General features: G+C 38.3%; 1 protein-coding gene across 1 annotated transcript in view; it reads left to right on the top strand.

Moving 5' to 3' along the window:
- The window catches only part of ARHGAP15 (Rho GTPase activating protein 15), a 314,922-nt gene that overhangs the window by 252,417 nt on the left and 34,675 nt on the right, over positions 1–27,830 (top strand). Inside the window, exon 12 of the mRNA XM_065751003.1 lies at positions 3,542–3,676. Coding sequence (XP_065607075.1) covers positions 3,542–3,676 — 135 coding nt within the window. The remainder of the gene's footprint in view (positions 1–3,541; positions 3,677–27,830) is intronic.

Raw genomic sequence — 27,830 nt, forward strand, 5'->3', positions numbered from 1 at the left:
GATGCCACAATGGGGGAGTGCAGATATGGTGGATGTTGTGTCTGGGTGCTTACCAGGCAGGACACTGCCATTCCTGTGCTTGCTGATGACTTTCCATGTGGTTCAGAGTGCAGGAAAATGTAGAACATCTAATACTGTGGTGCTCTGGGATTTAATGGCAACGTGAGCAAAAGGCAACATATGCCTGAGAAATACTTGTATCAAACATATTAAAAAGAAGAGGAATAAATAAATAAAATTCAGCAGCATTCTCAGATGATTGCATTTTGCTCCTGGAGACAATTCTCCATACAGGGCAGGACATATGGTTAAAGAAGCCACTTCCATTTTCTTCTAAAACTGATCTTCCTACTCTTACTGGCATGGGCTTTGTTTTATTTTGCTTTCAGTCATTCTTTCCATGGATTACCTTCCTCCCTTCTGCACAATGGCAACTTAACGGTGGCATGCATAAACCAGAGGTGAAATCCTTCTCGGTTCTACTACAGTCAGTACAAGTGCCATTAAGAATGTGGACTGATGAAAAGACTGGTTTACTAAAAATAATAGCACACTAAAACCCATGCTCTCTTCACAAATGTATATCGATATATTTTTTTAAGTAATAACCTTGACAGGTGCCCACACTATTTTTTTTCTTCCTTAGTGTGGTCTTTATATTTTCATCCAAAGTATTAGCATAAATTTTATGGGATTTTCTGGGCATATTTGTGTCTGTATCTAAGATATATGATATCAACTGGCAGTGATGGTTGAACTAATCAAATACTACTGACAAGTTAAAGCAAATTTTTAGGACTGTGAGATTTTGAGCGTCTTCCCAGATACAGTATCTCCTGACTGAAAGCAGTCCTTGACTGTCAAGTTTAAATACCAGATTTGAGACTTAATCTTTGTGTAAGCAGAACACCCCAATAAGAAATATGTCTGAGTAAAGCCAAAAAGTCAGGTCCTCCCCTTCAACCTAGCCTGAAATGTACGTGTCTGCTCATGGCCCCATTGCCATGGTATGTGAGCGATCCCAACCAGTGGGAACCAAATGAGTCTTAGACTGAATGGACTTCTATTTTCTCTCTCTCTCTCTCTCTCTCTCTTTTTTTTTTTTTTTTTTTTGACTTGGCATTTGTTCCTCCTAGCAAACATTTTTAAAAACTCTTTTATTGCTAGAGGGAAAATTGACACCCTTTGCTTTCACGATGATACATTCCTAACACGTTTCCTTGAAGAGCTGGAAATGGTGCAAAAATCTGGTAAGATAAGTCTCTGCAAAGCCTTAGAAGTCAAGCATTCCACTTTAGACATTTAAGACAAATGCATGGCAAAAACAAGTGCTTCTTTTTTTTTTTTAAGGTTTCTACTTAAAGTTCTGTGCCAAAGCTACAGTACTTATACATTTTCTAAATGTGTTTTAAGCAATAAGTTGTACAACATTTTTAGAACATGTGTTAAGCTATTTCTCTAAGAATGAAGCTCTTAACAAAACATAAGCACTCTGCATGAGATCTTAGCAGCAAAGTGCTTAAAAGATAAAGTAAGAATTGGTACCATGGGAAGAACACCAGCTGTAGAGCACACAGGTCCATTATGAGAAGTATGGTAGTGGGTAGGGAGAAAATGATTTAATCAGGAGTAAAACCAATTTTATTATAAGGGCACGCAGGGGGTGTGGCACCATAGTGAGAGGGACATTTCAAAATATCTGACAGATTTCAACAATGTGAAAACCCACCCTGTTCTTTAAAGTGACAGTAAACCCCATCAGGTCTCTCTTTTTGATGCTATTGTTAACAGTTGACTGTTTAAAGCTGGCCTGCTAAGTTGCTGTCGATCTAGTTCAATAGTGTGTGGCAAAATAAAAGGCTAATTGTTGAAATACAATCAATCAAATATGATCTCAGAGGCTAAAGAAGATCCCTTCTAATAACTCACTTGAGATCAAATCATTACTTTTATGATGGAAGTAATGCAACAGAGATAAAAAAAAAAAGGGCCTGAAACCAAGACAACTAGATAAAATGCACAAGTGTGCCTTTGTTCCTCTTTTGTCTCGCATTACTCCAAATTAAGGAATTGAGTTCATTCCTTTATTTGCGAACATTTCCCAAATGCAGAAACCTAAGGAGCATTAGATAATTTTTATCACACAAAAGTTGAAAGATGACTCCATTCTGAATGAGATTTTTCTGCCCAAAAGCAAACTCTATACTGTGAAAAACTATTGCACTGAAGTACTAGGGATCTGGAGTTGTGGGTGTCCATGTTGTCTCCAATAATTTTACCATTTTGTTTAACAACAGTTCACTAAAGAGGCTGCTCTTGAAGCCAACTGAATTGCTAAACATGAAAATTCAGTGACATTCAGTAAAACATTTCAGGATTATGTTGCTTCAAATTAAATTTGTGCAGTAGTCTCATGGTTGGCCCTTGATTTGCATTCAGAGAGAAATTTTCTAAAAATGAGAATCACAGCACATGTATAAAAAGCAAACTCCATTTTTGGAGTAGCAGGACTGGTATAAAGTGTATGTCAATTTAATTTGATCTAATAAGGATTTACACTTTCTGTGAGTTTTATGTGGATTATGATCTCATTGTTTATTCTATTCTAATAGTATCACACCACTAGAAGAAGAAAAAAAACAAAAACAGAAAAATAGAATAATCATCCAATCTTGTTTTATTTTTTTTATTAGAAACTATTTTAGCATTTAGGTTCTTTTATATTTAAATTCCTTAGCTTAGCCAAGCTTCAAAAGAAAACAGTTTTTTTTTGTTTGTAGAATAGTTTTGTAAGCACTTGTGGTTTGTCTTTAGTGTGTTATCATTTCTGACAGCTTTGCATAGCCTAGGTAGGCCAACAGGGGTCTGTCTAATATTGTTGCTGGGCAAATCTTCCTCCCAGAGATGAAAACCAAACAAAATATTTTTGAAGCAGTAAGAAGGAATTAATATCCTTTCTCTCACAGTACTCTATTCCTTGCTGACATTACATTCAGGCAAAAAAAAAAAAAAAAGGAGAAAAGCGTTCCCCATTATTCCCTTGTACATAGCAAGGCTAACACATGTAAAGCAATAACTCATTTTCTATTGCCATGTTTAGCATATGTCTCCTGTTGGCTCAGCAAGGCCTTTAGGCCGGTCCCTTGAGCCGGCCATCATTGGCAACTCTTAGCCCCTCGGCCTCAAAACCAAATAGCTTTGAATCATGTTGAGCGGTGATGCTAATTTTCATACCGATGCATTATGGGAATAAATGTATCTGACATACTGTGTCAATGGTACTGTCTCTTTGTGTCTCTTGTTTTTTTGTTAGCTGCATTCCTACAGATGGTATTCCATTGAAAATGTTCTCTTCCTACAAAAAAAAAAAAAAAAAACAAAAAGGAAAAAAAAAAAAAAACACATGCACAGCACCAAACCTCTAGGTGCAGAAGGCTGTTAACGGTTGCTGATGATAGTAGGCAAACATTAACATAATAATTAGTGTCTTGTAATTGTTTCATTAAAACCAGTTGTTCCATTTCTCCTCGTGTTTTCCCAGAAGAGAAGCTGAATTTGGACGACAGCCAGTGGGAGGACATCCACGTTGTCACCGGAGCACTCAAGATGTTTTTCAGAGAGCTGCCTGAGCCGCTGTTCCCATACTGCTTCTTTGAACAGTTTGTGGAGGCGATAAGTAAGTACATCAGATACAGTAGAAGCTAGTGAAATAGCCTGTTATATAAAAATAATAATGAACTTAAAGACTGAAGTACAGAGGCATCGCAAATCTGGCTTACCATCCATGATCCTGTCTTTTTATTGTTTTTGCTTGCTTTTTGCCTCCTACAGCACATAGTTCTTTAGCTAGAGGAAAAAAAAATCAAATTATCGATCTATGAATTTCCTAAATGTAGTTTAACTTCAGTGCCTAAAATGGTTTAGGAAAGGAATTAAAATGTGTATATTCAAAATATGCAAGGCTGATAATCCATATACCCCCAAACACGAGAGAGAAACTAATAATTGTGAATCATGTTAGAAGGGGCTGTCTCTATGTTAATCGGAGTGCAATGCGTGTGTTTTGTTTCACAAGGATGCAGACTCTTGCCTTAAAGTGATCACAAAAAGAATGCAGAAACGTTTGTGTTCTCATTTTCATATCTACATTTATGCTTTCTTTTTTTTTTCTTAAATTTAAGACAGCAGGCAGCAAAAGTATTGTCAAAGTTAAAGGCATTTATTTTGTTACGTGTCTTTGGTTTGTGTGCTGTTGTAAAACTGTTGTATAACAAAAACAGTTATATGGGGTTTTACTCCTCTTGAAAACTGGGGGCTGGGAGGAGAAAGCTTAATGGGGAAAAGCCCACTAGGAGCTTAATTAAAGGTCCAATAGAGAAAAATCTTCAGGAAAAAAATCCCACCAACAACAGCAATAATGTACTTAGAGGTCTGTTTTCTGAATGATGGGCATGCATATTTGTCATTACTGTTAATGAGAGCTGTGTGCACACATGCGCAGCTGTCAGAGAGTATGAAGTCCTTAATGTACGGCTCACTTTGATTTTATATTCATAAGAGTCTTTAGTTCAACTAAAGCTTTTCAAGACCCAGTATCAGATATAATGAGGTTAAATGTATCTCACAAGATCCTTCCCTTCCCGGTTATAGAGGAAAGTAGTGCAGTTAAGTATGTAAGGTAAGGAAATACGTTACCTCGATGTTCACTCTTGACAGCTCACTTCTTTCTTCAAAGCACACAGAAAGTAGATGGAGAAGGATTTGTCTCCAGTTTACGTTCCCGTTGCAAAGTCTCTGAAGTGCTAAAAGAAGGGCAAAATAGGAAAGAATTGCTTACTGCTCAGCTTCAGATTCTGTGGAGCATTAGGACAGGATGCTCTTTTGAAGCATCACTGTTGAACATAGCCTTCAGGTGGTTCTCCGTCCACTGCCTCTTTGGAAAAGAGAAGCAAACAAACAAAGTCAACAAAGTCAGAGTGTTTTTGGAGGCCCAGTGGGAGGATTTGAATAGTAGAAATAACAGGTAACCAATAATAGACTTGTGAAATGGACTTTGAAAGCATGTCAGGATGAAACTCGTCCCTAAAGCATTAATATTCATGAGTGAGAAATTAACATCCCTTTCTGCTTTTTGAACTATTATTAATTCTTATTATGATTTTCAGAGCCATTATACATATTGATAGACTAATGAACCATCATTTATAAAGGGATTTTAAGACAGTTCGTTCCTAGGAAGAAAATGCTAGTACTCTAAGACATTCTTTGCACTATTTCAGAGCCCTAATTCTTGTTGCTTTCTTTACGGCACATTAGGGTGATTTCTACCTAATCCAACTGTCTAATATAATCTACGATTTCCAATCAATCTTCTCTTTATTTGGCCTTTACTGCCACAGTATCTACAAATCCATATTCTTACCATCTCTACTTAAAAACATCTGTAAACAATGATTAGGTGTTTTCAGTGCTTTTTGAGCTCTTCTCCATGCTAATGGTCCTGAGGCAAAGCACAAAATCTCGTCTTCAATATCATTTCCATACTAGTTGATTCTTTGGCTAGTTTGTGCTAATTGTTCTGCCTTAGCTGCCAGAAAATTGCTCTGTGCTGAACTGCTAGAAAATTTTCCTTCTGCTTCAGGATGTTGTAAGAAAGAGGCTGTAGTGTCTCTGTCTTTTCTGTCCATTCTTCCAAAATTGGTGTTATTAGCACCCAGTGCATGGGCATGCAGCGCAGATGGAAATTAATAGCTTAATAAGTTAATATCAGAAATAAACCAACCTGAATACTGCAATGAAAAGGGTAATTAGGACACATTTTCACAATACAGTGAAGATGATATCATTGCTTCAGCACTCAGCACCCCTCCATCACAGCCAGGAGTAAGATGAGGCGTTGTGTAAAAAAAACCACCTGTGACTGGTAACAATAACTAACATTTCTTGGTGACTTAGCCATTTAGATTGAAGTCTCTGGAGGGACAAGTACACAAGAGGTGCCCCAGTCTCTTCATGCTAAAGCTATTTGTAAGATTAAGTGAAAAATAACATAGCAAGCTTAATATTACTTTCCCTGGCTGAGGCCACTTTAATTTATGTGCATAGGAACAAAATATTATAGTCCTGTGTATCAAGCAAAGCACTTGCTCTCTACCTTCAATTTCCCCATACAAGTAAGTTTAGATATGGCCGCAATATTAGAACAATTTAGATACAGCCATAACATTAGGAGATAATTCTGGGCATTATAGAATCTCTGAATTTAGTTTGCTATGCGGAAGCTGCTTAATTACTGTCCACACAGCTTATATCAGAGAATTTATAAATGACAAATGGAAGGCCACAAGACCTCTGACCTAATACTAATTTTGTTCCTTAGGATTTGGAAAGCAAGTTTCTCAAGGACTTTGTCTGATATATTACTGGCAAGTCATTCTGTGGTATTTTGGATGAAATATGCACTTCTAAAGTGTGCCCAAATGCTGCTATGAAGTCAGGTTCAGCCACACTTAAATTACTTAGCACCGCAAATAGTTCTATTGATTTTCTGCAAGATCAACAGACGTGGTTCAACAGATTGTCTGCAAGTAAAATTGTACTTCATGTGAGTAAGGTGGTAGAAGTGCCAATAACTGAAACATTTACTCACCTTATTTGCAGAATTCAATCTGTATGTCCATGCAAACTTTTTACAGAATTTGTTGCATACAGTGAAACAAAAAAAGTACCTCAAAAGCTGTTAAAAACATTAGCAGGTAAATGTGTTAATTGCTTATAAATATTTAGTGTAATTGAACACATTTTATTGAAAAATTTTCAGGCAGGATGCATGGAAAAAAATGAGAAATTTCATCTACTATAACTTCTTCTCCAATTATGACTGATATCCATAGTATAATATATATGGGAAAATTCAACATGGAAAATATTCAAATGCTGACTAGTCATTCCAGGTCTCCTCAGCTGAGGAAAGCTGTATAGAAAGTGCATCTGTATAGGCAGTGCCTCTGTCCAAATGCAGTTGCACAAATAAAACTAAATAAATTCTGATATTCCACAAAGGAAAGTTCCACCAAGTTCCAAAGATGCAACATCTGCCTCTGGTTTGGAAGGATTGAGTTCAAATCTTTGATTTTGTCTGCCACCAGTTGGAAACATTACTGCGTTGGAAAGATTTTTTTAAGTGAGGTTTAGTGATTATGCCTTCATTTCAATTCCTTATCTGTAATATGAATTTAATAGGTATCACCTAGGTGCCTTAGATAAATCAGTGATTTATTTTTTAAAGTGCACATACACACAAAGTAAATGTACATATATGCTCTAAAAAATATTTTTTTTTTTTGCCAGAACAATGATTCTTCCATAGAGAATTTTCTGAATGAAGGTATCTGTCACTGCTGTGGCCTTCCTTCTTAAGATAGATGAACGCAGAATTGAGAATAATACAAAGGAAGTGTTGCTAAATGTGACTTTCAGGCTTACAAGTGAAACCCAGGTCCCAGTATAAGAAACAGAATACGTGGTATCCACGTGAGCCACCAAGACATTGGGGAAAAGGGCACCAGATCTACTTAGCTAACATGACGTTAGGTCCTGCCAACACCCACAGGACCAGCCCTCCCCCAATACTTTAGCAGAGAAATCCTCCATCTCTGGAGCTCGAGATTTTCAGTCCTAGCAGAAAACAAAACATTTCTCTACAGAGGGAGCAGTAGAGCCCTGGTCACCTACAGGTCTTACAAGGCCACAATTGCAGCACCTTCAGGGTTAGATGGCAGATGAAGGTTTTCAGAATTGTAATGGTAAAGTGCATAGAAACTACCAAATGCTCACATTAGATACTCATGTCATTTTTATTTTTTCAAGGTCTGTGAGGTTATTTTGGTTTGTTTTTTTGTGTGTTTTTTGGGTTTGGTTTTTTTTTTTTTTTTTGTTTCTCTGATGGTCCATTAACACTTTTTAACACTTTTTTTGACTGATTTCACACATATCCTTTCGATATATCAATTAAAGTCTCCTGGTGAATGCTAAACAGAATTCACAATGTCATCCCTATCAATCCTATCATATTTTGTGTTACCCTATTATATAGAGACAGAGTAAGATGATTATTTAGTATGTGATGTATGACAGAATTTTAAAACTCTCCGGTTTACTGAAAGAAGTTTGATATAACATTAGTTGCTGTTTTGCTGGTACTGGATACTGGTCCTCACCGGTCTTGTCCAACAAAGTCAACAAAGTCATAGTCTTACTCAACAGGATGGTAACATGACAAAGAAATGAACTCTTATTTCATTAGAGCAGCAGCCTGTGTTTTTAAACCACAAAACCTAGCTAAACTATCAGGAGAAATCAGACTTCTTCATGTCAGCCCTTTTTCTTTAGCTCCATGGAGTATGCCATCAGAAAAAAGGTTTTCTCTCAACCCAATCTTGCTTTAGAAGGTTCTCCCCTCAAACCTGTTGCGTGCACAGCCCGAGGCAACATGCTGCAGAAACTCATGTCTGTGTAGGCAACAAACACGATTCGGCCTTCAGCAGGCCATAGCACAGTTTGCACTGAATAATGCAGCTGTCGTGTGGAGTTTGCCTGGAAGTAGTACTCATCAAAACTGGGCAAAAAGATGTATCAGGAGGCAATCAGCAAATCTAGTCATTGGTACATAATCATGATCAAAGAACAGAGCTACATTGGTTGGAAGCACAGCATAGCCAGGACCTGCTCTGAACCGCTATGCAGTGTTATGAAAATAGTAGCTGGGAACAGGAAAGAAAGTAAATACATTCATTTATTCTGACAGTCATAACATCCTTATATCATCTTGGTGAAAAGTTACAAAAGATGTCTAAAGAAATTTTCAAAAGACATCTATAGAAGCCTCACTTGAGGCTTATAAAGAACAAGGCTCAAGGCCAACTCGTCTTGGAAAGACAAGTCAGCATATTGCACTGTAATAAATCCATGACAGTCTCTTAACATCATCACGTAATAGGTTCCTGAGAAACAAAATCTTATCAGTCTCTGGCATTATGCAAATTTCTGTCATAATCTCAATCTGTGGGCTTCGAGTCCTAATCAAACTGCCTTCAGCTTCGCAGTTGGCGAGCCTCCTATTGAAATTGTTTTCCTATCCTTCTTTTACTTGTCCAAAGAAGTTTTGGGGCTTGGCATGGCATCAGGAAGCCTCAATTTCATGTTAACACGGTGATTTGTAAACAAACCCAAGGTCACCACAATATATTTCACATAATAAGTAATATTAATACGTCTTGGGTTGACTCTAAATACCAGAAGACAGTATTAGTCCAGAAACAAAGTACAAACAGAACAAAAATCACATAGTAAAAAGAAGTATCCAAAAGTTGAGATGCAGTTCAGATTTCTTTCAAAGAGCAATGATTTTGTGGATAATATATTTTCAGGGAAATATATTTCATTAATGGGAATATGTAAATATTCCCATGTAGAGAGATTTATAGCTGGGCTACCAATGTATTTCAGCTGTACCATCACACCCATTACAACTAGTGTATTCTAGCATGGTCTCCACCCATACTTGAGGCATAAAGAAAGCGCACCTGCAACGAGGATGTAAATGAAGGCTGATGTACTTGTAAGAGCAGCAGACTGGTAACAAGAGACATTCATTCTAGGCTTTTTGTTCCCAAGAGGTGTCAAGGAACAATATGCCCCAGTAACCTCCTGGCTTTCTATTGGTGACCTTCCATTCACAGTTGCAAACTGTTTCTACTCAGCAGCACTTTTAAATAGATCTTTCCAGCTCTGAAAGCAACTGTTTTAGAATAAAGAATTAGAGGGCATGCCTATGAATAGTTTTGTCTTTTGAGGTGGAAGATTGCCACAGAAAGGGTAGAAAATAAGGGAGCAGAGCATTTTTTCATTTTTTATTCCCATGTAGATAGTTCTAAGATATTTGATAGAGAATGAAAAAAAAAATCTACATATGATGATTTAACTCTTCTGCATGGCTTTGTTCTGTGAAGAAGGCTCCATATAACTCCTATCCATAGGTAACTGGCTGACTTTGATGTCTGGTTGTTTGTTTGTTTTTTCCTTTAAACATAGTAATCTAATTATGAAAGGTATATACTGTAATATTAATCGTTTTCTTCTGCTAGCATGCAGTTCTGTTGTGCTACAAAGAACATTTAAGAACGCTCATAGAAGTGTTTTACTTAACACAGTGTTCCAGTGATACCACCAATTAATTTACCTTTGGAGGGAAAAAGGAGAACCTTACTGCAACTGTAGCCTTACTGAAAAGGTTACTTCAGTGATATAAATTGTGTTAAAATCAAAGGAAATGAAAAAATGGTGTCTTAAAAATATGGCAAAGGGTTTACAGTTCTCATCTAAGCAAATGAACAAATTTAAAAAGAATTTGTACTTGAATATTGCTGTCATGCAAAGTTTGCACAGCAGGGACATATTCTCTGCAATTTAATCTTTTCTGTTATTATAGTTATAATTTTTTTAGCATACTGGAAATTTTATTGCGGATGCCTGGCCTGTCTCTTAACTCATGCTAATTATATTCATAATTAAATGTTAAACAAGAATTGACTAGGCCAACTGGCTTGCACAGGTGTTAGTGGTATGAATGGTTTAATGCTTACACAATAAATTATTGGATCTGAATCTGTAGTTAATCTGCACAGTGAGAACCTTTTGCAAGAACTTTGCTGTACATGGTAGGTCCAGCACAGCACTTTGAAGCCAGCACTTGCAAATAGCACTTATTGGACAGTATTATCTCCAAACTGTGGCTTATCTTCAATTGCACAACTGCTAACAAGGCTAAAAGATATTTTGGAGTTCTACCTGCCATGAAATGGAGATGCTCAGAGTAGTAGTAATTATTTGGATAAATGGAGGAGACTTTGGGTGCTTGATGGAAGAGTCACCTTGGAAGCAGTGTGCCTTACTTCAACTCACAAAAAAAAAAAAAAAAAAAGTTGTTTATTTTTGTAAATGATAGCCAGATTCATCATTGAGGCTCCAAGACCTCTCTGTTGGCTTTACATCGACTGCCAGTTGATGGAGCGCAGAACCAAAAAAATTGCAAATGGAAAAACACGAGTGTCAGATCATCTTTAGCTTACTTTTGGGGCACAGAAAATTGTTTATTTGTGTGATATAAATTTGATCTGTGGTTAAGATAATCTTTTCATAAGGGAAAGAAAGGAAAGAAGCAAAAAACAAGTCAACTAGAGAGTTATTATGTAGGTTAGCATAGGAGAAGCTCATAGAGAAAACTAAGAGGGAGAGATCAGTGAAAGAGAAGACAAAGAGAAACTGAGAAATCCGAGCAATAACGCAGTTCAGACAGAAAGGAGGAAGAAAAAAAAAGAGAGAGAAGGAGCTATTTAGTAGCTGTGACAAGATCTCTGTAACCTGGAGAATTTGCAGGAGGCAGAGGGAGAAGAACTTCTCATGGAGGTTATCTGGAGCTCTTGACAAAGTGAGAATTGGCACTCTGGGTTTGAGGGGAAAAATGTTTCATCAGGCTTGTGAGTGAAGCTTCCACTCAGGGAAAGTAATAACAGGAGGAGAAACAGCCTATAATGCCCCATTTACACAATTTCAGAAGTGCAAAAGTGGAAGGAAAGAGGGGAGGGGAAAGTGGAAAGAGAAGACCAGGAAGGGAAAGAAAGGAGCCTTCTAGAGCTAGAGAAGATGCTGAAAGTCATCACCTCCAGTGCTGTGTCATCTTCCTCTCTGCGTATGACTTCTTACTATCCAAAAGTTGCTTTGCTGTCTTCCATAAGTAAGAGTAACGCCGCACATCTGTGTGTGTGGGCAAAATGGGCCTCAACCAGCAGAGAAGCAGGCATGATCAAATCTTGATGGTAACCGAGCTGTTCCTTGGTCCTCGTTATGCAGCAATTTGAAGACTTGATTGAAGAAAAGTGCATTTACCCTGCAGTGGGAATAACTGCAAATGGTGTTTACTGTGATAACATATAGCGAGCCATGGAAAATCGAAAAAATTAGATCTAACTCAGTCTAAATCAATCTAAACATTTAAGCTGTATTTATTTGTACCTTTCAGTCCCTTGAAGGGAATGCTACCTCCCTTAGGGCTCTCCAGCACCAGCATGTTCTGACCACACTGCCCCAGTGTCTTCACTTGGGAAATTTCTCCTCCAGACAGTGAAACTTTCTGGGTCTTCAAGTTCTGGCAGTTAAAAACAAGCCATGAAACATGCTTTAGTATGGACAACTTCCATGCAGTTTTACAAATTGTTCTTTCACAATGACAGAATCTTCATAGCAATGTGGAATCAGGGAAGACTCTTTGCAACTTTAGAGAAGACTCCTGATAGCGCGCTAAGTGAACTGGAAGAAAATACATCATTTTCACCTTTACATTTAGGACCACGACGTATCTTGGGGTACAAATATTGTACGACGGGGTAATACAGAACTGCTCTAACTGCATATTTGCTACTTGAGAGCAGTAATTGGTCAGAAAACAGGTACCGCTGCTCATTCTCTCTGGAAATGTTATTCTACATATGGTCTGAAAATGGCTTAGAGAAGAAAATTAAATTAAATGTCCTAAAAACTCCACAGAGCAGGCAGGTACAGAATCAAGTCATGAAAGTTCAAAATAATATCCTTCCAGTTTACCATATAGCCAATAGCACGTATATAGTGTTGATAAAGGGTGTTACGACAAGATAAAATGATAAAACTAGCAAAGTAGCGATAGGACCAACTACAGAACTCTTCCTGGTGACAGAGAATGAGAGAGAAATGTTAAGGCACGTGTTAGAATCAGGCATGGATTTTTCTGATTTCCACATCCCCGAAATCATGACCTTCATACAGCTTTGGCTTCCCAACCCCAGCAATACAGAGAAGCAATGTCTGCCATGGGAAATACAGCTTCAATTGAAACACTCTTGAAAAGTAACGATGTCTAAATGTGGGGTAGGCTTGTGTTCTTACCAAGGCTGGGTCAGAGTTCAAAGTTAATATGATTTATAATGTCTCTTGAGGGACACAAATTGTGAAAACGTAGGACTGGAAAAGGACTGGAAAACTGGGTAATTTTAAAAAAGGACTGTAAAAACTGGGTAAGCTAAAGATGCTGCGGAAAAGCATCTTTAGCAGCTGTACTCCACCAGCTAGATAACAGCTAAAAAGAGGGGTCAACCAAAGTAAGAAATAGTGTGGGAATGCAAGAGAGGAGAAGTGCTGCACAGCCTCCTCCAAAAATGGCATCGGGGAGTGTGCAGCACTGGAGCAACCTATTCCAAAATAACTTGCTGAATAAAACCTTGATCTTTTAGGAAGCTGCCTCAGATGCAGAAATACTTCTACAGTCCACTATCCTGGGCTTATATTACAGGTATCGAATTTGAAATGTCCATAACTTTAAAATAAAATGTAATTTGTTTCTGTTCCCAGGGAGTCAAACTGTTCCCTTTGACTCCCTTCTATATAAAATTCATTAGCCTGCTAACCCATTTGACTCAGGCAGAATTTTGCTACATTTTGGCCAAAACACTAATGTCTTAATTGCCTGGGAAGGTTGTATATCACACAAATAATCTCAGTAAAATCAGGAGCACAATCAGATTCACCATCAGCTCTTGGGCTGACTCATTCACTGGTAAGCACTTTTGAGTGATAGTGTTGCACCAGGGAAAATAAATGATATTTAGGTACGAAACCTCTTCTTCGGAGTATACTTAGATGATGACAAAAGCAAACTGCGTTATTGGTCAGACATTGGAAAAATAAAGTAAGATGTGAAGGTGATATACTTAAAAAATGTATCTGAGAAGTGGAGATCTGCTTAAGTGCTTGTGAAATACCTAGTGTTTGGAACTACAGTGTCAGGAAAGGTAATGTTCAGAGTAACCCGAGGTGACCAGGGCTAAAACCCAAGCTTGCTGCAGTGCGTCTTCCCCCACACCACTAAGGGTGTTACTGGAAGTAAAAGGGGCAGGGAGGAAGTGTTTGCACAGGGAGAAAATAAAGCAAATGTGAAAGTTGCATCAATTTCTGTTTTCTTTTTCTTTCTTTCCCTCTTTTTCTTTTTCCCTTTTTGTTCTTTCCTTTTTTTCTTTTTTCCCCTTTCCTCATATTTTTTCCTTTCTTTTTTCAGTTCCTTTCTCCTCTCTCCTTTCTTTCTTCTTTTTCCCTTCTCTTTTATTCTTCTTCTTTTCCAACAAGAACAAACACAGAGAAACAGGAAGGACTGCCTCGCAGGCAGGTTTATATACGCTTCTGCAGCTCCCACCCTGGGCTATCAAGTGCCACTTTTAGAACTGCCTCTCCCTTGACTCATGTTTGATTTGCATCTTCATGTTCACATGCAGCCTGAACAAACCTATGCTCTCTGCAGCTGAGTTCGTTGCTTGTTTTTCTTTATAGCAGAGAACAGGGCACCTGATGAGCTGCATTCCTGCTTGCAAGCTGAAATGTATCAACATTTTTTTAAGAAATAGCCCACTGTGGGGATACAAATCTTCTGAAAGGAAGTATCAAAACTAAGAGCACTTTATGAGATGTTAGTAGAATTTGATCCAAGATATGTGTTTTGCTTTGAAGCTGTAGCTGTCCTTTAATTCAGATGGTATTTGTGAATCACTGCCTCAAAAAAGGGGTCTTTTGGCACATGCTTTAGGCTGATGACAGGCAAAATGAAGTAGATTCTGTCTCAGAAATCTCCAAAAATAATCTGAGGTTTGACATAACACACCATGTCATGAAGTGATATAAGCCACATAAGCACAAAGTAGGCTTTAAATTTAAAGGAGAATAATCCTATTTTAGATGGGATACTTTCCATCAATTTGGATAACCAATATCTGATGCAGAATATAGGCAGCAGGCTGTTAATGCTGAGATCCCTTAAAATCTGCAGTTCCTGGTAGCTTTTAGTGACTGTGGCAGGTTGCTATCTCCCTGTTATCTGATAGTTGCTCAGACTATTCACACGCACACACACAAACAGCAAGCATGCACTAAAGATTTCTATCTGTAAATAAAGATCTGCATTTTACCATCTTTAACCCCTCAGCACCGGTGAACCTGAGTTCCCGATGCTTAAGAGTGATGCAAAATGCATTAATGCTTAGCACTGGGAAATCCCAACTCCTGGTGCCAAGAGGTTCATAAATATAGTAATGAAACCTCTTGACTCAAAGTGAGCACTATTTAACAGAACAAGCATGAACAGCCTGTAGGAGATTTTGCAGCTGGATTTGTTCCACTGTGTCAGAGCTGAACTTCCATGGTAGTAGTTTTAAAAACTGTGCAGGACTGAAAAGCAGACTTTAAAGAAACCAGACTGCAAAGAAAAAAAATATCTATGTGGAAAAGAGAAGTAACTATGGTGCTGTATCATGTACCAGAAAAATAGGCGTTGAGAATCCCAGAGTGACAGATGTCAAGGTCTTTGGGAAGAGTCCACCAAGCTTTATTTTGCACATGTTCCTGAACAACTAAAACAAGGACTTTGTGTGATAATTTACTAGCAAATCAGTATCAATAAATCAGAATCATGTAAGCAGTCATGTTTATTGTATCCTTGTTGCTTAATATTCATGATAGTAATTTATTTTTATGGTACAATTTCACTGTTATCTCCTCCAATGTTGTAACTTTGAGTCAAGCAAGCTGCAAAAGTAGAAGGTCAGGTAACCCTCTGAAGGCTGCAGAAGTTCATTCACTCGGTGGAATTTGCTTTGGTTTTCCTTTGAACATGCTTTAGTGGCTCCTTAAAATATTTATACTATGATTTCTAACATAGCATTACTTATTTAACAAATATCACTACAAAACAAGAGTTGCAAAGCAATGTATGGAGGCTGACTCCATAAAAGTGGACTCTAGAATTTCCAAATCTTGAAAATCGTTGAGGAATGTGTTGTGAATGTCTGTATATTAGCCGACATAAGGAAACACTTTTCAGAAATGCTGCACACTTATTTAACCTTTCAAACACTTTGCAAAGCAAAAAATAGATTAAAATGAAGCTAATAATTTTTCTTTTTTCAATTAAAAATTTTTTCTGTTAAAAGCAGAAATTTGATCCTTGAGTCACCAAGGAGTTTTGTTGTGGAATCAAATGAAAATTTTCACTTCAGACACTTTCCAATTCAAGAGAAACATAAAGGAGCTGTAATCTAAGTATAAATCAGGACTGACTGTGTAGGACCTCTTAACAGGTGGTCAACCGTAGAAACAGATGTTTTTTCTCACATGTAGTATGTGTAGAATACTGAAGACTACAACTCCTACCTACAAAACATCTTATTACTGACTCACTAAGACCTTCATAACTGAAGATCTGTTTTTCAGTAGTGCATTTTAACAGTGCTCAGTAGGTTTAACTGAGGAACACTGGTTTCTTCTTTTCGTGCACGTTGTAGTAGATGGATTTTAAAGATGTCAGTTGACACAAGGACCAATATCTTTCTTTTAGTGCAGTCGCTCTGATAAAGCATAATTAGGTTTAATAAGAAACAGCACAAACTCAAAGATGATGTCAGTGAAAAGACCTTCCATGCTGCCCATAAGTAGGAAATCAGCAAAGGAATTCTTTCTTTTCTTCAACTTGTTTTTGTTAATATTTTTCTGTGTCGCTAACCTTTTCTGCGGTGTCACCCTACACTGAGCTTATGTGGTGGAAGAAGCATTCAGTGCATGAAGCTTTTCTCATAAAGGCAGTCTATAACTATACAATAGGCTTACTGGTGTGCCCCTTTGTCTTCATTTAAGGATGAGCATTTGATGAAGCTGTATTGGTTACTGCACATAATCAATTGTTTCCCGTCTAGGAACATATTTTTCATTAGCCAAGGGGTGAAGGCCACCAGAGGGAAAAAATCATTGCTGATGAGATGAACGAAGCATAAACCTACCTCATCACAAAAATAGCATCTAAAAACGCACCAGGTTTATTTATGGGAAACAAAAAATATGACTGGGCTTCAAGAAATGAAGAAGATAATCAGACGTAAAAGACATTTTTATTCTAAGTGCAAACTATCATTAAATGTATTTAGATTTACATCCTATAATTATTATGATTGTAGCAATTAATCAATCAGCTGATTAACATGTAGGGGCAGCAGGACACAGTGATCTTATCTTGAAGCTCAAATTAATTAATTATTCCTTACTCTACATTATTATTTTCTACTTGTGTATGTTTGCTCGAAGTGTCCCTGTTGACAAAATGCAACTTATTTTTTTCTATGTACTGAGTCAAGCCCAAGAATGTACTGATGCAAATTTACTAACTTGCCATCAGGATTCCAAATTAATTAAAAGATTTTTTAAAGCATTGCATAATTTTTAACTACTTGTTATATTCTAATTAGCAAGGTTCAATTAAATTGTTTTCAGCGTCTCAACTTAAGAGCTCTCATCTCTTTAAGTGGAGTCAAATTCAACTGGTGCATATTGTTACAGTAATATAATTCTGTGTTTATTATGTCACCAGCCAGCGTAATCTTTCTACTTGGTGTATTTGTTTCCTGTCTGTGGTAGCACCAGGATTTTTCACTTCCAACCTTCCTGTCAGGAGGTCTTCCTGAAATCCTGCTATACTTTACTTGTTTCTTCATGCAAAAGCATTACTTGCATCATCCTCCTGGTGCTGAGCATGTCCACTGTCTCCTTGCAGTAGGATCTGGGTCACTCTGATGTCATTTACTCAACCCTCACTGCCTCCAGAGGGCACACAGTCTTCTATGATAATGATTCTTTGCCTTTTTTTCAGCATCCTCAGTCACAGTTTAACTGAGCTTATTTAACTTCTTGTCATCTAAACACGACCACCATTGTTTCTAACATAGTATTCAAGCTCTATTTTGGGAGGTTTAGTTTTCATTTTTGGGGGGTTGCCTGAGTATCCTGGCTGTTTTCAGAATTTTGAGAATTTTCAGAATAATGAGCCCCAGAAGCAGCCATGAAGGAGTTAGGGTGCTTTTTACCTGTCAGAGTCCTTCCAGATTTTACCATCCTGCATGACCTACTGCAAGTTCACTTCGATTTTCTCATGCTTTTAAGTCCAATGATTGTTCAACATTCCTAAGAACTTGGGTTTCTGATTATTGCAATTATTTTATCTTATATTTTCTTATCTTTCTCTTTTATTCCATAGTTCCTAATTTAAAGCAAGCCTAGTGAGTCCTCTCAGTGTTAAGCGTTCTATCAGGGAGATCCTAATTCAGTGGTTTGACCCCAGAAACATTCAGTGTGTCAGAGTGCATAGATCCACATTTCAGTTTTCACCCACTGTCCTTCCAATTTGATGAAGACAAATATTCAGCAGACTTCATATGCATCTGTCCCATATTCTGTGCCATACCTTCAGCACCATGGAATGGCCATTCCCACCAAGATCCTTTCGTGGGTATGTGTCTTCATACAAGTCTTCCCAGTCCTAGACTCATTTATGGGTTCTTGTATGTCTTGTTTTTTATATCTTAAAGCATTTCTTCTTTTGGCTTTTTGTTTCCTTGTAGTGTGGGACTGAAACACTCCAATACAACTGTGATCCTTCTCATTTCTCTTATTGGTGTTTCACCTAAGTAGCTCAAAATGACAGCAAGTCTAACTGTGGAAAAAATGCCCTGGCCTCCCATTCACCCTCATTCCTGGACTCAAGAGGGCCAGGGACCTCTTTCCACACCTCTGAAGAAGTAGCAGCATTTGAAAAGCCTTCTCCAATTACCTAACTCACTGCTCCCATGCTGTTGAGCCCTTCCTCCTTCTCTTTCTGCTTCCCTGCCTCACATTGTGCTCCTGTGTAAATACAGGTGATACAGTCCTCTTTTCCACGAGTGCTTTTTTTTCCCACCTTTAACACCCTACTACAGAGAGGCCATGTCCTGATTCAGGCTGTTGGTCTCTTCTACTACCTATATGATCAAAAATAGATGCTAATAATCCAGCTGCTGGTTCTCTTCCTGGGCTTTGAGAAGTTTGTATTCCAGCCTCTGGACTGTCATTTAGTTTTGTGGGTTTTTTTAATGCTAGCGTAGTAGATAGCAGTAATAGTAATAGGTTTGGGAGCCCTAAATAGAAAGAGTAGGAGAAGCAGTTATCAAGCTTTTGCTTTGAAATGTAAACTTAGCAAAGCTGGAGCCCGGCTCTCCCTGATGAAATATACATATGGAAGTACAAAATGCCACTTTTTATCCATTTGTTTTCCTGACCATAACCACGTTTTCACACTGTCAGCATTTTCATTAGAAGCTCTTTTTGTCAGAGGTTTATAACGAGAATGTAAAGATTTGCTATGGGCTAAATCTCAATCCAAGAGCAAATGTTTATACCAATTCTGAAAACAATCAGCTTGCCCATTTGTAGTTATGCATGTGTTCATCATCTGTTACTGCTTGTCCAATGCTCTGCAACTTCTGGAAGGAAAAAGAGACATCTGGAGGGAAAAAAAATCTATCCTGCAGATAGCATACTGTGTGTTCTTCTGAGTTATTGAATAAGGTACTACGTAAATGCAAGCTTTTCAGTTGATGCAACTATTGGTTTTTTTTTGGTCAAATTTACTGCAGAAAATATTTTTACTGATGGCTTAGACCATTTGTACATTACGTACATGGAAGCTACAGTAAAGTTTCACTGGAAATCATTCACCTGATGAACTGAGCCACTTTAACAAAGCCAGACAAGATGAATTTTTTGAAAATGCTTAGGTTATCTTCTGGGCCTGCAGGCTAGTGGGATTTTCTGTAGCATCTCTCTATAACTTCTACAGTAGATGAACTCAGTGATCTTTTCCAACCTCAATGATCCTGTGATTCTGCTGTGTGTCAGTCACTAAGTCACACCATGTTCTGGGGATGAATTAAATTTAAGAGGTGATTTTCAGCCGTTATCCTTCTCTGTGTTGGTTTGAGTAGGAAAGCGTAGCCTCATAACATGAGCATGTGTAGTAGCATAAAGGTAAATTTACACACAAATTGAGTAGTGAAGATCGGCCTGATATATAATCTATGTGAAGCAACTTCAGAAATAGATGAACATTAGCCAGATACTCATCGTTAAAGTGCCTTAAATTTTAGCACAGAAAGAGTTGGAGTTCCTCTGTAGAATACACCAAGAAGCTTTGCAAAACTTAATATCTGTAGACAATGCTCTCTGCTATATTTACTTTGTAATAGCATTAAAGTAATACTCATAGCCCAAGTCTTACGGTAGCCTAGCTAAAACCCTAGTGCTACAGTGTGCAGAAGGCAATGAGTGGGAGGGGGTGTCACCATGTCTGTGTCCTGCAGAGACAACAAGGTCACCTCACCAGGGGAGAAGCCCTAAGACAACTTCCATGGCAGAGCCATCCTGCACGTGGCTGTTCCCCACAGCAGCCATTCTGAGCCCAGCTGCTGAGGCGATGCCAGCACAACCAGCCCAGCTGGGGCCACACATTGCTGCCAGCCCCAGCAACGCCTCAAAGTTTTATCCCCCCCCCCCCCCCAAAAAAAAAAAAATCACCCCTCCATGCAGATTTTCAGGCCTTATTAGAGCTTCACAGCAGATCACAGTAAAAATTAATGGGGTAGCCCCCATCCGAGATATGGGTACATTACTGGCCACAGCAGGGTGTCACAGCAATGGGGCTGTGTTCGGTCCTAAATGGCTGCAGTTAAAGCAGTTGGAAAAGTGTGTATAGACCATGAGAAACCATTAGGGAATTTATTTTTCCTTTGGCTAATAATTCATGAACAGTTATAACGCGCTGACAAATCATTGTGCAAACAATGAAAAGAGTTTTTCAGGATGGTCATGAGCACACATCTGGTATAAATGTTCTCAGAAATACTTCTGCACGCTGGCATGCACAGCACTTTTGTCTTCAGGAGATTTTGACCCAAGGAAAACGTTCACCTGAACAGTTGTGAACATGCAGGCACATCAGCACTTCTTTGGGAAAAAAAAAAAATCAACATGCAATATTATTTCTTTTTACTTTTTTTTTTCTTTTTCTTTTTGCTTTTGCCTTATTCACACAGCTCTGCTGTCATTCAGGAGGCTTGAAGATCCTAATTAATTATGAGCTAATTAACTAAGCTTTGCAAAGTCACAGTGAGATCACCAGCATTAGTATAAATATTTCACAGTGAGTAAACTGAGGAACATGGACTGACTTGTGTAAATTAATTCACAAAGAAAGCAGGGACAGCATCTGCCCTCGCAGACCTGGCGTTCCCATTCCCTTTTGCTATATTTTTGCCTTCTGAGCTTCACATCTACTTCTTAGGGGTTAAAACCAAAATTTCAAACCCTTTATGAAATCTGCAGATATGTATTCTGCGTAAATCTAGGCCACACAATTAATATACTTGTATACATTTTCCCCATCTGCTGTATTGCTGACACATCCAGCTTGCAGGCTGGGGAGGTTTAAGGAAGAAGGGGCCATCTCTGTGCTTAGTGCAAGAGTTCAAGTGGAGCTGTGTGCTTCTGCATATAGAAATGAGCTGTGGGTGCTTAGGAACTTTCCTTCAAAGAATGCCAAACGACTGGAGCTTAGTGAGGAGGAGGATTTTAGGTTAGTTTTCTTTTGTTGTTTGTTTTTTTAATGAGGAATAAAGTTGGGTTTTTATTCAAGAAGTAAGGAGTTAATGGTGTTTCCCTTTGTACCCTTTTATTCATGTCACTTATTTTAAAATGTGTACACAGCACTGATAAAAATTTTCCATTAAAAATACATTCATATCAAGCTGAGGTCACCTCCAAATAGAGTAGAAGTACTTTTAGGGACTGTGACCTGGGGGAAGCTGCAAGCTTCTGCTTTGTGATTGCCCTACCCCAGCTGTGTTCCTGCAATGTGTTGCCCCACATAAGAAGGCTTTATTTGAAGACAACATACTGCAGAAGTAACGTGGGAATGCTTTGTCCAGGAGCACAGAAGCTTTCTTAAGAGCTTTATCGCGTGTTAGCAAACTATGCAGGCTGTCCAGAGTGAGGCTGCCACTCTGTGCTCCCCTGGTGCTCCCCCTACCTCTTCTACACAGGCAATCAAAGTGTGTTTTCCAGCAGGTTGGTTACATATCCTTGTGAGGAATGTTGGTCTTTTGTTGTTGTTTTATGGTTGGATTTTATTTATTTATTTATTTATTGCCCAATATATAGCGCAATTTTTAATTTCCTGGAATCCCCTTTCTGAATAAAAAAAGAGCATTATATTTGCTTTTTTTTTTTTTTTTTTTATGGCTTTTATTAACACTCTACTGGATGTTTGTGCCTAATTAGACCTTGGATATTGTGGCACGTCTATCTTCTGTGTTTATGGACAAAAAGCTGAGGTCTAGCTGGGCCAGCTCCAAGTCATAACTTCAGAAGAATCAGTGTGGCAGCTGGAAGTCACCAAAGAGCATCCCTAAGCATGGGGATTCTCCTGTGGCTTGGAGGTCATTTCTTACTTGTGGAGCTGTATAGTTTTACTGGGACTTCTGGGAACAGGCAAAAGATCAGAAAATCTATGTACGTGTCCTATCTCTTGATCAATTTGTGCACTGTGAGCTACGTAGTATGTGCTGTTTCATAAATAATATTGTATCTGCTTGCTTGAAAAAAGCTGTTCATCACATACCACCCCTTTCTTTCTCTCTTTCTTTCTCTCTTTCTTTCTTTCTTTCTTTCCCAAGTTCTTGTCTTCCCCTACTCCTAACTTTTTTTCCCTTGCCAGCCCTAGGTACTTCCATGCTAACCTGAAGTAGAACCCTAAAGCCCTAGAATAATTAAGTTTGGAAAAGATGACAGAGATCACCTAGTCCAAATGTTGACCCAACCCCACCATGCCTGCTAAACTGTGTCCCTCAGGGCCACATCTACCTTTTTCTTGTAACCCTCCAGGGATGGTGACTCCACCATCTCCCTGGGCAGTCTGTTTCAATGCCTGACCACTCTTTTTGAGAAGAAATTGTTTCTAATCTCCAACCTGAACCTCCCCTTGTGAAACTTAAGGCCATTACTTCTCATCTTAGAAAGGACTTCTTCACTAATCATCTTTTAAAGGAGCAGTGCTTTGAACTCTTTTTATTTGTATTATACCCACATGAGAAAAAAAAAAAAGAGAAAGATATCCTAGTCTTTTCAAACTCCAGCTAGACACTACTACACTTAGACTGAAATGCTTGCCTAACTTCCAGACTCAGAAGGGACACATCCACATATATAACTCTTTACTCCACGTAAAGAGTCTGTAGACTCTCTGCTGAGCCCAGGAAAGAGTTTGGGGTTAAATCCTATGCCATTTCTTGCCAAAGGAAGATAACATAATGTTAAATGAAATCTCTTTTTTTATAGCTGGTGATGCAGTCATCTTTACTAGTACAGCAAAACTGCCTTCCAGCAGAGACCTCAATATTTGTCTTCACACATTAGGTCTCCCCATGTAAAAGCAATGCATGATGCATTTATTTGACTTCTTTAACTTCTTTTGCTTTTTCTGGTGAGTCACCCTGGCTGCATGATGGTGCTTTTGCAGGCAGCAAAATTATTTTTTCACTTTGCCTCGTAATTTCCATGTCCAGTAAAATAAAAAGGAATAATATTTTTCATCTTATTCATATGCCAGATAACAGATTTATTGCTACTGAATAAATATTTCACTGTGATTTTTTTTAATTCTTTACTTTGGAGCATGAGGCTTATTTGATGGAAAGAGGGAGAATGACAAGCAAAGAGGAAAGTGAGACAAGGAAGATGGGGGCAATGATAAGCTTGTAAGAGGTGACAGAGTGGTGCAAGAGCTGGAGGACAGCGAGGAAAGACTAATCAAGTTGGTGAGCTAAAGTGCAATAAACTGCAGAGTATACCATTAAGATCTCGATCTGAGAACTGGTGACCAGGGAGAGATCTGTGCAAAGACAACCAAAAGATGTGGGAGCAAAGAAGTGATTTGCCCACTTTTGCATCCTGAGACTTGCATGAATGTTGCATACATGAGTTCTAAGTATATTTTTTCACTGAGGAGATTGCTCCATGAATTCCAGGAGGTGCTTTACTGCTGCTTGTCACCAAGTCATTGCTAAAAAAGTACCTTATTCTTATAGGCAGGGTACCAGACTGCAGTTCCAATAGATGCCATCCTGAACAGCAGCTAACTTATAAGCACAAACCAAAGCATTTATTGGGAAACCTCCCAGCCATACCATCAGACATCAGGGAGCTGGGGAGGTCCCACAGCTAGCTGTCACTTCTTCTCTTTCCATCTATGCTAATCAGTTCATTTCTTTCCACATGACTAGGACACCTCTGGGTCATCAGCCCTTTGGTCAACAGGGAGTCTGTATAAATATACATGGGTCCATATAGCTCTTAAATCTCTACTGCAGATATCCACAGGTTTGAAATCAGTGGATACCAGATTACAGAAAGAGTATTTTCTCTTTCTCTCTTTCCTTCCACAGTGTCTTTGTCTACTTATGGCAAAAAAAAAAAAAATAATAATCATTGAATTGAAACTAGAACATGTAAAGAGCTTGGTTTCTCTTACTCCACTCATGCAGAAATCAGTGGAGGGCAACAACTACCGTTTCTCACATAGGTTTCAGATTAGATGGGATTTTTTTTTCATGGTCCACCTTTTCACATGCTTAGTGCAGCTCAGCTCAACTCTACATTTTCTTCCTTTTGGTTGAGTGCCACATCCAGCCATCCAACCTACATCTCTAATAAAATCCAAAAGTAAAAAGGGAAATTATCATTATTTTGCATAGTGTTAAGTTGGAGTCTTTTATTCTTCAGAAGGAGGAGAAGGTAAATGAGTTGCTTCCCTAACTGTGTACAGATCCAAGTACACCTTCATCATCTTAGTGCTTCACATACTTTCACTGTGAAGAAGAGGGAGGAAACAGGTATTTATGTACTTCATCCTTCCTTGTGTCTCTTTTTTATGTCTCTTTCTCACACAGTGGTTACAATATTTACAGAGATGATTCCACAGAGATACAGGAACACTGTAACTGGGACTGCAGATCATGCATTGTTCCAAGTAGAAGAACAAAGTGAGCATTTCCAATGAGGACACAATACATCTTTTGCTGTACCCTCATTTATAGCATGCATGGTGCAAAAGCAATGATGTGACTTTATTCTTTTTCTGTTTGTCCTTTACACTTGCAGTTTGTAAACAGAGAGGGGTGAAGATGATACACCAAAAATAGAGGGAGAAAGCCAGGTGCACAAGTTCCTGTGCCATCTAGAATAGGGAGGGAGCTAAAATTGCTGCCAACTGGGTAATTTGGGTGCACAAACTTAAAACTAATAGTAAACTATCCACATAGAATTTTTTGGCAAAACCAAGACCCCCTCCATTTGTCCAGAGTCGTATAGCATGTGAATGGCTTTGCACGGGAAATGATTCTGAACTTTGCAAATAGCTTTTATTATAGCTCCTCTGTGACACTGCTAGAAAACAGATTAGATCATAGCTCATTTCTCTTTTATTATTCTGACAGTGATTTCATTTGTTCAGAACTTCCATTTTGCCTTTAATATCTCATATGCAGTCACATTTTGGGAGCTTTAGGATGTGTTGGGTCTGCGTTCAGTGCTACATGTCTCTCACCTTAGCCAACTCATTACAGAGAAGCATCTTCCCTAAATAACAAATATTAACAAACATGTATGAACTTCAAACGATACAATTCCCAGTTCATTTCCTGGGCTATATAACTGCCAAAGAAGGATCAAATAAGGAGCTTGCCTTATCCTTAAAATAAGGCATGCTAGTGTGGGAAAAGGCTTTTGTTTTATATAAATATATATGTATAACAGAGAAAGCAAATTAAACTCTGATCATGCAAAGAACAGACCTGGTGATCTCAGTCCTCAGCTAAAACTGCAAAAATAAAAACATCTGATAGACCAAAACAAACACTCCAGCCAGCTATTCTCCCATGCAACACATTATACTTCTGCCCTTAAGTCAACTGCATCAAAATGTTTGTACCACGCTGTCAATGCGCTCTCAAAAATGAAAATGGTTGGCCACAACTGAGTCCGTTTTAAGACATGTTTGGTTTTACTGAGCAATACAAAGTCATTGTCCCTTTTTTCCCAGCTATGTGCTGCTGCTCAGGTTGCCTGACCTAAGATTAGGTCTTTCCCCTTGGTCCATAAAAGCTGCACTGGCCATTTTGTATCGGTACTCATTGGGACTGCCTGAACCAGCTCTGAAGCTATGCTGGGCAAAAACCCAGAAGAATAGCCTAAAGGTTATTATTAATATATCTTTTTCCATGCATAATGTCTTTTTAACTCAGTCCACAGACAGTAATTAAAGATATAAAACTAAACTAAAAAAAAAAAATAGCAGCCAAAACACAAAATGCAGTACAAATAAATACCAACAGCCTGCAACAACAACAACAACAAAAATCATTGTGCAGATCTAGCTAGAATCATTAAGATTAACTAATTTTTGGAAGTAGTATCAGAGAAAAAAAAAACATAACAAAAAGCTGTAATTTTGGTTTATACATTCTCAATTGTGACATAATGACTTCTTTTTTGTTTGTTTTTTTCACGTTATGTTTGGATCCTTTACCTACAAAAGCCAGCTAAGATTTTTTCTTTCCCCCTTTGGATCATGGAAAGATTTATTTCTGTGACGGCAGATATTTTAAAATATATTTTAAGTGTTTTCTATTATTCTCTCCTTCTGCTCTACACACATGTTAAAATCCATTCATAGCAAGGGTCTGCGAAAGGAGCTGGAAAGGGCTATGTCCTTTTTCTGGGGCTTGTTTTCTTTGTGATTCTGCAAGTACGTTGAATTTGTGTGCGTGTGCTTGTGTGTGTGTGTGTGTGTACGTGCACAGGCTTAGTCCTCAGGTGGAACTGTGGTTCCTGTGCTTTCGTTCTCGAAGCTGTTATTCTGGAAGGGAATGGAGGCAGCTGTGTTTACAGCTCAAGTCTTGGCATACATTTACCAGAATCTATTATTCATATCGTTCAGTATCAGGGAGAGATCTCAGGCCACCTGTCTATCTGACAAATTCACCCTTTTGTGAGCTTTCTGTTCATAGCAAATTATGTTCACATTGATGAATTGAGTTTTTATGAGCATTGCTAACTAACATTCTCACAGAAGGCCAGGGGCAATAGACTGCAAGTGTTTCTGGTCCACAAGTAAATGTTAAAAAGAAAAAACTGCCAGTATTTAAAGACAATTTGCCATGGAGGGATAGTTGAAATATTTGGCAAAGCCTTAAAATTTATAAATTCAAGAATTTCCATAAATTATTGTGAATGGTAGGCTTATAAAAAATAAAAAATGATAATAATTATGTACGGTCTTCTGTGGTTGTAGAGGACTGTTTAGTATTCTGGGTATTCACAGGTAGCCTGTGATCACGAATTCTTACCAGGGCTAAACACAGAACAGGAACTGTTTTTACAAAGGGATTCTTCCCTTGAAAAATCTTACAGTAAAATCAGTGGTGCAAAGCTATGTCCACACGAAATGACAGTTTACCTGGCTTTACAACACGGCACTGGTTTGTGTCCAAGACAAGCCACCAGTGATGGGAGCATCTGTATCCTACAGATGAAAAGATGGACAGTTACAGAACAAATTATTTCTGTAATGAGAAGTTTTATTGTGATGGGATGTCATCACCTATGTGCACCCAAATTCTTCATGCACTTTTTCCAGCTCTGAAGTCTCCATGACCCATCTCTGTGGGCAAAAGTTAGTGAGGTAGGTTAGAAATCTACAAATACAAACTCTAAATAGAAAAGTAGATGAGTAAGTGCTAATACACGTCAAGTACATATGTGTACCAAACCACAGTGCATCTATA

The sequence above is a fragment of the Cyrtonyx montezumae genome, unplaced genomic scaffold (assembly GCF_038088225.1).
Source record: "Cyrtonyx montezumae isolate F1298 unplaced genomic scaffold, pur_monq_1.0 scaffold_7, whole genome shotgun sequence".
Taxonomy (NCBI): Eukaryota; Metazoa; Chordata; class Aves; order Galliformes; family Odontophoridae; genus Cyrtonyx; species Cyrtonyx montezumae.